At 40.6% G+C, this 11,016-nt stretch overlaps 1 protein-coding gene across 16 annotated transcripts in view; it reads right to left on the reverse strand.

Moving 5' to 3' along the window:
• The window catches only part of igfn1.1 (immunoglobulin like and fibronectin type III domain containing 1, tandem duplicate 1), a 38,141-nt gene extending 33,249 nt beyond the window's left edge, over positions 1-4,892 (reverse strand). For 15 of the 16 annotated variants that reach the window (XM_085777065.1, XM_085777064.1, XM_085777063.1 and 12 more), the window contains exons 1-2: positions 4,732-4,892; positions 829-914 (exon numbers count right to left, since the gene is read on the reverse strand). In XM_085777065.1, coding sequence (XP_085633191.1) covers positions 829-877 — 49 coding nt within the window. In that variant the 5' untranslated portion in view covers positions 878-914; positions 4,732-4,892. Of the gene's footprint in view, positions 1-828; positions 915-4,564; positions 4,620-4,731 lie in introns of all 16 variants that reach the window. The other variant, XM_085777048.1, reaches the window with a different exon arrangement.
• Positions 4,893-11,016: the final 6,124 nt, after the last annotated feature.

The raw sequence follows: 11,016 nt of genomic DNA on the forward strand, positions 1-11,016 counted from the left end.
CCTCTTCAATTGCAGCAGCTACTCGTGGCCATCGCGTGAGGATTTTGTTTGTTCGTCTTGTTGCCGTCATCTACATGTCGGTGTTGTTCTTCAGACAGATTCAGAAGAATCTTTGTCCTGACATGTTATTTGGTTGTCAAGAGATTTCTTTTTCCCAGCATGCTCTCTGTTCAGTGATTCATGATTTATTTGCATCTTATCTTCTGGCATCTGTGAGGCCTGCGGTCATTCATTTGACCGACATCTTCATAATCACATCCTTGGGAAGCAGAGGCTGATGAATGATGTGGATGGTGCTTCATTCAGACTTGTTGCTGCTGGTTCTGTGTGTTTCTATCAGACAGCAAAACAGTCTGCTCCCTTGATGATTAAAAAAATCAAAAACAAACGCCTTTGCTGGTACGTTTTCTTGACATCAGGGATGACAACCTCACTGTAATTTGAAAAATCATAAATACTGCTTTGCTTCCACTTGAGCAAAGAAGTGGCTGTGGTTCTTATCTTCATTTTTCTCTCAGCAGAAATGGTCGGCGGTGTTTTTCATTCAGATATCAGGATCCCATGTCTTCAGAATAGATGCATATTTCAACACAATACGCTGACCTTATGTTGTCTCTGATACGGCCATCTTCTCCAGATGTATCTCTGTCTTGCAGCTTGTTTTTAAAATTTTTCTTCAATACAATGTCACATGAATTACTTCGTATAAAGATTAGTCCTCAAATGAATTCTGTTTAGCATCATCCCTCGGTGAAGCAATACCTGCAATACCAAACCCCTTTGACTGACCTAACAAGAGAGGGGGAGCGTCTATCATTCTACACTTACCTGCCTGCCCAGCGGCAGTTTGATCCGTCACCTTTGACTTCTTCCACATCTTGCCGTCCTCTGGAGCTCTGCTGATTCAGAAGTATCTGCAGTGGGGAAAAAACATGAAAGAGGAAATCTTTAGCAGAGCACAACGTGCATGCAGTGACTGACATTCTCCTCAGTCTTTCTAACTTTTGGAGCGGTCATGCTTTGATTTGTTCATTCTCTTTTTGAAAATTTAAGCAGATGCCACTCAAAGGGTTGTGGATTTATTTAAAACTTTTCTGGTGGATATCCGACATGAAGCACAGACAGTGCTCTTTTCCACCAGTGCAGTTGCTCTAACCAGTCAGTAAGAGGCAGCAACCAGTGTCATTTACAGCGACTGTGGGGCTGAACATGGGGAGCAGGAATCTTTTCAAGGCATGTGTTAATTAAGCAAGGACCTTGTTGAAGCCTTAAATAAACAGGGTGGAAGGTTAGGTTGAGTTAAAAAAAAATGACTTCTCATTGTCACAGCAACAGCCTTGCAGTCCAGATTATTATTATCTAACCTGTGGTACAGTCAGAAAGAAGAACGTAAAAGTTGAAATGCCATGTTTTATATAACCTCTTCACAAAGTCTCTCTTCACAGGAAAAAAAACGCTAAAAATACAATTGCAGCACTTCACCACAATTTCCACTTGATTTAGATATTTATAAAAAGTATGACCTGAAGATTTACATTATTTATCCAACGGAAGCACATGTCAGGCCTGAGATCTGAGAGAGAACCACAACCATGATATGAAGATAGAGAAACAGTTTAACCTTAAAACCTCAGGTGTAACGTGACACTGAAGAGGATCACAAGCACTCATGGCACTTGTTTCACTGTGTCCATGTGAGTCCTCTCTGTTATGAAGGGTCACATGCATCACTTTTATGCCATTACTATATTTTGTTCTTGTAAATTTTGACCTAATGACTCTCGAGTTAAGAGGTCTTAACCTTCTCATTGGACAAGGGCTCGAGGTAGGAGTGGTTATAGATGAGCAATTAATGTCATTGTCATTATTACTTTGCAGTGGAACAGATTTTCAGATAATATTGTTGACATCAAGAGGTGAGTACTGTTTGAGAGTCACTGTGCTTTTGAATGACCTAACATGCTAATGTTACTAATTCTGGCAATCCTTTTCCCTCATGATACGATTTTCTGAATCACGTTAAAGATTTATTGGTGCTATAATGTAAAAAGAAAAAGAAAAAAGATAAAGAGAAAGAACATTTGGATTTTCGTGGAGCTTCTTTTGCATGAAAATGCAAATCTAATAATAAGTTTATCATGTCATCACTTTAGCAAAGGCCTGTGTGTGTCTGAACAGCATGTGTGCTCAGCCTGCTCCTCTAAACCTTTAAACACTCTGATATCTTGGTTTCACATTTTAAGCATTTCTCTAGAGTTTCTGGGGAGGGAGAAACATCCATAATTATTATTTACAAAGAGATTAAGACTCTAACACTAAGATAATCTGTGATCATGTGTGACAACCGCTCATAATAGCATTCACTTTGAAAAGAATATTCTGTCATATAGAAATACTGTCAAGTAGGGAATTCTCTCTCTCTCTTTTTTTTTCAACATAGCCACAACTTAACCAATGAATGTTGAATATTTCACTTGCATTGTAACTATTAAGTCCTATCCTGATGTCACACTGAAAACTAAACCTGGCATCTTGGAAAGTAAGTGTTTTATTTTTAGTTGTACACATGCTTCAGCATATGTTCAGAAGGTTCTGGGATCTAGCAGCAATCTTGGCTCTGGGTGAGTCTGGAAAATGAACTACACAACACATATGGTAAAAGCAAAACAGCCTGCAACAGGAGACATTCTGGCAGAAGGCCCTTTGCATTAAAGGGAACCCACTGCTCTTCCCTCCCACTGGATAGATTGCTGCTTTAGCTGATTGCATTTATAGTTTAAGGTTTGGCTGAGGCTCCCATCTGTTTTAATGAGAGCTGACTTGTGAGGGAGGGAACATTGTGGACAAAATAACATAGATCCTGAACATCTGTCCCAGTCACTGTCCCTGAGATTTGTGCTGCGGGCTGCATTACAGCACTTCTGTTGCTTTGAAAAAAAAAACAGAAATAAAAAAATTAAAGCAAGTATGTGGGCAGGCTGGCTGTCACTGCAGGCAAAATAACAAGACACCAAGCTCAGAATTAGAGACGGTCTATCTGAGACGTTGGACCGCTGTGGCAGAGAGGATATATCCACAGCTCTTCACCCTCAGTCAACCTGAGTTTGCACCGGCACTCGCCTCTGCATATCTTTCTTTAGTGCTCCTCTGTTGACATCATGCTTATATGTGGTTGCTATGTTCTGCGCACGCTATCATAAAGCAGAAAATAGCATTGCTGTAAACGAGTCTGCGTTCCTAATAGCATCTTACTTACACAGATTCCTGTGACTGTTTGTCCGCTGCTGCTGCAGCATTTTGACAGTTTCTTTCCTAACAGCTTCCTCCTCATTCTTCACTGAGTGATCACTGATTTCTTATCTGCCCATGTGTGGTGAAGACCTGTGATGTTCCACTGTAATTCTAATCTTTGCATGTGTGCAACAGCACGTCTCTTGACATCATTTAAACTTGACCTCTTCTACTATTAACCAAAATGTCAATGGGGTTCTTTGTAAGAAGAAAGAATAAAAAAGAGGGGGCACCAGAGATGCTGTGCAGTAGACGAATGAATTATTCCTAATGTGTCAGTTGTACGTGACATGTCAGAGAGATTCAGCCTCCCTCCACTGCAGATGACTGCACCACTGACCATGTATTCTCGAAATGGCATGTGGTAGCTTCTCGAATGTCCCACACTGCATTTCTCCACCGCACACGTCACCTGCTGCGGCTGAGCGCTCAAGACAGTGAGTGGCCGTCGGCCGTGTAACTCACTCAGAACCAGGCTTGACGACAAGGCCCTTTGGTGTCAAATGAGCGCTAATGGTGCTACTTGAACTTTCCCAGTGGAATCGCCCATTTGTTCGATTGCTGGGGGAGAGCTGACAAGTTGATGCGTTAAAAGCATGTTCCAGCTTCAGCATGTTATGTACGACAGCGTGTTTAAATCAGTCTTCCATGTTCAGTCACTGTATCCCTGCTCATCTATGAAGTGGAATTGCATTGAAAATAATTACCTTTCTGCAAATATTGTGCATGTGTACATTGTGAGAAACAACTCCAGCGTAAACAACTTCAGCTACAACCCCGGGTATTTCTTTGGTGTAAAAAGAAAGCCTCCTTTCCTGGCAGAGTACAACCCACTCCCTCCATGCAAGTGTCTGAATCTCAGGCTACATATCGATTTGATACCTCCGTCTAAAGTTAGTCATCAGGCAGCAACCTCGCAGCTCTGACCTCACTGCTATGATCCAGCACTCCAGATTTAAAACCAGCATTCAAACTGAGACGCCTGCATGCCAACAGAATGGGATTTCATGCACCAACACCAAATATGTGTCCTCAATGTAACTAAACCCTGCACAGTGTTTAATGCATATATAAATTATTGATATAGGAACGCAGTTTGTAATTTGAGCGTCTGAAACTAGATAGCACATAAAATTCTATTTACTCTGAGTCAGTTTATTACTCTTTAAGTACAGCACATTCAGTTCTCTGTAGAGGAAAATAGAATCATGTATATGTGCAAGAACAAGTTTTTTTTTTTTTTTTTACTGCAAATATTTGTGCACCTGCTCACCAAGTGCTGACGTCTTTCAGATGCAAATGCACGCCGGCCCCGCGCTGTGTATATCCTGAAAGTATGTTGGTAGGGGCTGTCTTAGAACAAACAGGCTGCATGTAATCCGTTTCTCCTCTCTGCTCACTGCATTTTCTCATCCAGCGTTCATTTTGAGGGCCACCTACCTGCTCACAGTCCTCAGCGCTCTCAGCTCTGTCCCCTGTCAGGCAGCAGTCTGCTCACACTGCACCGCCTTCTAATTTTTTCAATGTAATAGATCCGTTCAGGAGTGTGCAAGACAAGTCAGTGCTTGATGCTCCTCTACTGCCTGTGGCCAGCGACTGCCAAAAGCTGTTTAGGCTTTTTTGTATTTGTGGTGACTCCAAAGACATTGGAGGTTGAGTGGGCGGTGTAGCAGGAGGGCACGGTGGAAGGGTGGGTCAAAGAGCAGGTTGAAATACCTCTTCAAGAATTATCTGTCATCATTATGAAGATGAAGTTTGTTTGTTTACAAGCTACGGGTCTGGATATATCAGTTCACAAGCTGACGACATGAATACGTTTGCTGTGTGTAAGTGTGCTGTAAATTCTAATGTACCTTTAAAGTTTAAATTTAGTCATTTGATGATACTTCATGATAATAAAGAGGAAAAGACCAAACTTGTTGTGGTCATTTTGTTTTGTTTTTTGTATTCCCTGACACTTTTAAAGGAGAGTCATGTTAAAGATACACACACAGCAGTCAGGCAGTCGACACGTGATGGATGACCACCTGGTTATTTCAGGCCACTCAGTCTAGAACAGTAGTGTTATTAAAAAATAAAAGCTCATCAACGTCATCCATCCAAACACACTATATTTTCTGAAAAATCAACATTTGTTTGTGTGTCAACATTATAATCAATGATTCTTGACAGATTAGGCATTGATTAACATCCTGTCAACTGTAATTAACAAAGTAAGGAATTTCTAAATGGTCTGTATTGATTGGACAGTGATGATGTCGACTGGATGGAGTTTGACATCCAGGGCAAAGTGTCCTCATTAAGGGGAAACTGTGAGGCTGTTATAGCATGGTCACAGTTAACACTCAGTAATGATAACACATTAGTTAACAATAGGCCTCTGCTGAGAAATGTAATATCTTGCTGCGGATAAAACCTATTTACAGCTACACATCTAAAGTTCAAGGCTGCAGCCTTTGTCTCTCGTCTTTTAGCCCACACCCCTTCTTCCAGCTGCATGTCGTGTTGGGAGCTGTTGTATTATTTTGAGACACAGTGTGAGTGTTGGCAGCCACTGCCCATGAGGGGGCTTAAATCGAGATGTGAGGTGTAGGTGTGTCACATTGTCCCCCTCCTCCCTGTGTCTACGCCACCATCACTGCCACCGCCACCGCCACCGCCACCCATCGGTGTCGTGCCAGAGACGAGGCAGCTGCTGCCAGTTTATGTTCCTGTGTGCATCTGAAACCTGATCAAGAGTATCTACAAGTGTTAATAACTCCAACAAAAACATCCCCACTAGAAATACACATATGACATGACACTGGGGAATAAAAGCACTAATTCATGCACAAAGTGAACCACATTTATTAATGTATGGAAGAGAGTGTTACTGGATGTTTACAGCATGTATCGTTCTCATATTTCTCAGTATTTTATATTTCAGTGTCTTATGTTTAACATTTTATTATTTGGGTTGAGTTTGAGACATGGCAGACCTTCTCCAACCTCCCACCCCTCCCTGAAAAATGTTTTTTTTTTTTTTTTTTACGGCATGCCGGGCAGTCCTGCAGCACCAAAACCTTTCTTACCCCAGCAGTAAAACCACTGCACTTTGCCCCGAGCAAACAACAACAACCATAAATACGTCACGCTTAAAGAAATATGTTGAAGGGTGTCGATTTCTAACAGATGGTTGTAGGTCTGTGGCTATTTAAGTCTGATCTCTACAGTATAGCGTATAGGTTAAATCAGTGCTTCCATCTTCATTTAAATCATTACATCTTTTATTTTGTTATTTTGTTTGTGTGTGTGTTTGTGTGTGTTTGAGAGAGAGAGAAACCTTTCTTTATCCTGTGTTGGTGATGATGTTCAGCTACTCTGCAGTCATCTCTTATGGGATTTCAGGATCTGATACAGTGGTACAGTAGCAGTAGCTTACAGTTCATGTTTCAAGATGGCATAAGCACTTAATGCTTTAACATACATACATTTTCTGCAGCTACTTGAGTGGCTTACTGGTTCACTGACATAGAAAGAGGACACCACAGACATGTTCTGGTTTAATAGCTGGAGGGTTACTTGATGTCATCTGGTCAGGCCCAGGTCTGGGAGGGGTTGATGGGGAGCATAAGGACCGCCTCATGCTATATTCAGATGAGTGTGATTTGACTAACCATTAATGCACATTAGTATCAGTAAGAGTTAGTATTGATAGGATAAGATACAGAGAAAAATTCACAGAATCGTCAGACTGGTTCATCTGTTCCTGATAAGATTGTGTATCAGGAACATTTTTGTATTAGAAATACATTGTCATAAGGTATATTTACATCCATATATACATTTGTTATACTTTATTTTATCAGGAAGTCACAATAAGATTAAGATCACTCAACATATCTGCTATAATTCTGACTCTGGCTTCTGGCAATACGAGTTTGTGGTCTTCATGCATGTGTAGCCGATGTTCGTATCTGGCCCTCTGCATTGTGTTGAGGTTGATAACCACTTGCCAAGTTGGTTAGCACGTCCTTTATGGGTGAGCATGCATGTATCTTTTTCCTTATTGGTATTTAGTCTTATAAGAAATTTTGTTATTACAGCTTATTAACCCTCACACTTCTTTTTTTAAATCCCTGTGTAAACTGAGGCAACCCAGCCTTACCTTCTGATTTTGACTAGTTCTCCTGGCCTTCGACTCGAGACGCCCACTGTCAGCAAACCTCGCGCCAGGTCTGTTTCATCCCCCTGGAGGGATGCTCTCATCGCACATAATCACAGGTCAAGCTCCAGTTTTGAAAACATGTACAGTTGCATAATGAAAAATAACACGCTTGTCCGAGCTGTCCCCCGTGTGCTGTTACTGGCTTCCTCATATTCCCGCTAACTGTTTTGCAGACTAAAGCTTCCAGGTATAAGTGTACAGTGATGACTTAGTATTCCCCAAATTCCTTGACCCACATGCCAACTGGCTCCTTACAACTGTCTGCATCTGTTTCTAATGGTCTGTCTCATAATTCACACTCCACCTCCTCTGGCTCCCCGTTGCCTCTCTTCCACTTCATTTACCATCCATATCTACCTGTTCTTTGATATTCAAGTCCTTCCTTTGAGTCTGCTCCCTCAGGCAATGTCTTATCTCACTCTTTCATTTTGATCCGTCTCAATCATCGTGGTATTTTACTCGCTTCATTACTGCCAGACATACAGTATGTAACTGCATTTGATATTTTTTCGGTGACGTATTCTTTTAATAGCGATGGTAAAATAAGGTTTGTTTTGCAGCTGGACTGCAAAGGTTAAATCTTCCCAGGCAAAAGTGCAGGCCACCAACTCTCCTCTTCTGCGGCTGCACTATTTTTATCTGGATAACTTTAATAGTGCTGGAATCAGAAAGACATTTTTATCTGCTGTGGATAATGTTTTGGAGCTTCAGGGAGTCCACCATGTGATCGGGAAAGGTAATGCCCGCAATCCTTGTGGCTGATGAGGTCACACCATGTGTCTGATTTACTGCTCTGCTAGCTTTGCTGTACTAATATGCCCCGGCCGAAGCTCAGCCCACAGCAGCATATATACATCAGGAGATATTTTGGATGCCTTTTGGATGAGGAAGTAGATGTAAATATGAAACTGTGCATTTCCTGATTTTTTTTTTATCTGTGCACAGTGAGCCCAGCTTGTCAGTGAGTTTGTTCTTTTCAATGCACTAAACATCATGTTCTCTGGCACACATGCAAAAAAAAATAGCACGTGTTCTGTTTTCAAGCAGTCGATAATAAACAATGTTTTCCTTTTTCTTCTCTTTTTTAAATTTTATTTTATCTCTGCCACCGTCACCATGCTGTAGACATTTGGCCCCTACCTGACCTCTGAACCGGGATGTAAAAAAAAAGAAAGAAGAAAATATAAGAAAATCAAACCTTTTCACACTTTCCAGCTCCTTAAAGTACGCACACACCCAAGCAGTGAGCTAGAAGAGGCAGCTAAACTTCTGACTTTACCTCCAGAGTAATTGAATGCTTGCTTTTCACACCTCTCTGACTCTAAAGTGGCGTTCATCATGTCCCCGTCATGGACTCAACAGCGTGGAAAACTCAATTTTGGCTGAATTATACTTTCAAAGGAATATTTTACTGAAAATGTACTCGGAGACATTGACTGGAGCCGTCCTCTTAGTGAAATTCTTATCACACTCAGAAAACCTGTGGTTCTGATGTGAATCAAGCAAAAGCAATGGGCTATATATGTCGTTTTACCACCACCTGACTGTCACTGAGACTCAGTGAGTTAGTGGGATGTTTCTGAGTTTCCTAAACTATTCTAAGAACAGTTAAAGTATATTATTACTGTGATCTGGGGTGCAGTTAAGGACACACTGTTCTGTTATAAATGGAAAAAATAACCGAAAAAACTGCACTTTGGTCCTCATCATTCAAATAATAGTGCTGGTGTATTGCATAGTGTACAAGTAAGCACAAAGTACAGTAAGCTAATACATACATTTTATGTTTGTCTGACGCTGTTTCAGTTACCAGATTGTGTGTACAAATCAAGCTAGACACACTATAAACCATGTACATACATACAATTTAAACCCATCTGTTACCACAACTTGGCAACTCTGCAACCTGACTCAAGCAGTGGCGCAGCTGCTCTCTGTGCAGGACATTTGACTGTGGAATTAGTTCTGGTTAAATGCACAAGTTCAAATAATGGTGTGTTTTTTATGGAAATGAAATTATTAATTCACATTATGTTAAATTTCAATTAAAATAAGCTTGTTTTGTGAGTATAATGAAGCTTTATAATTGATTTATTTCCGTTAAACCCCCCTGCCTGAATAAAGACCTAAATGTTGGCAGGTATGAATGAATGAATGAATACTTTATTTCAAACATGTGAATAACATATTACACTTGAAGCACTAGTCGATAAAAACCTTATAGGAAGAAGCATTAGCTTATTAATTCCTACTGTACCCCTTCTCCACCTAGAATCCTAGGTTATCTTAGTTCCTGTATATCCTGTTTTTTGTTTGTTTGTTTTTTTAATACTCTCAACAAAACAAACAATCACCAACAAACAACAACACCATAACTGCTTGTGTCAAAATAAATACAATAAGTGACAAATATGGCAAAAGTGTGAAAACCTTAATGTTTGTCATACCCCTCTTCTTCCCTGTTCCTTATAAATACCATCTGTTTGTACCACTGTTTGGATTTGCTCATGGTTGGACATTGTCTGAGCTCCTCCGCTAGTCCGTTCCACAGTTTCACTCCACATATTGAAATGCAAAAGGTTTTTAAAGTTGTGCGTGCATACAGATGTTTTAGGTTCAATTCCCCCCTCAGATTATATCTCCCTTCTCTCAGAAAAAAAAATGCTTGAATATTTACTGGTAGTATGTTATTTGTTGCCCTGTACATGATTTGTGCTGTTTGGAAGTGTACTGTACCAGATCAGTGAGTTTCAGTATTTTTGATTTTGAGAATAAGGGGTTTGTGTGTTCTCTGTAACACTGTTATGAATTATCCTGCTCTTTTTTGCAGAATCAACAGTGGTTGTAGTGTAAATTTATAAGTATTGCCCCAAATCTCTGCACAATAACTCAAATATGGTAATATCAGTGAATTGTAAAGAATGTGGAGTGATTTGTGGTCCAGATAGTGTTTTGCCTTGCTTAGTACTGAGATGCTCTGTGGCAATTTGCTTCAAACATGCTTTATGTGAGGTTTCCATGTTATTTTTTCATCCATAATTACACCCAGAAATGTATTTTCATATACCCTTGCAATGTCAACACCATCTATCTGTATTGCTATATACACAGAGTTATATTCCACCACTGACAACATTCACTTCTAAGTCCCTGGTATATTTGGCCATATTCTCAATATACTGCACAATTAGAAGAAGTAACTGTCCACTTTTGTCATGCGGTGAATCTTCTGCTCTAATGAGGAGACAAGTGTGCACCATGGAGACTGAATCCTCCCTGACTGTATGGCCCACGGACGGCGTTGGCATGGTGCAGTTAACAGATGGTGGAACAGACGTGTGCAGAGCTTTGATATGAGAGATGATACCATCTATATACATGTTAATTGACAATTTAGCAGGAATGTCAAATGGTCACATCCTGGCGAGTCGCCATCAGAAGAGTTGGAGCTGGTGTCAACCTGTCAACACAGCACGTCCAGCTAAATTGGTTTTCACAGAGCTCTTAGCTCAAAGATG

The sequence above is a fragment of the Trachurus japonicus genome, chromosome 5 (assembly GCF_045865225.1).
Source record: "Trachurus japonicus isolate A0001 chromosome 5, Traja_1.0".
NCBI classification, from domain to species: domain Eukaryota; kingdom Metazoa; phylum Chordata; class Actinopteri; order Carangiformes; family Carangidae; genus Trachurus; species Trachurus japonicus.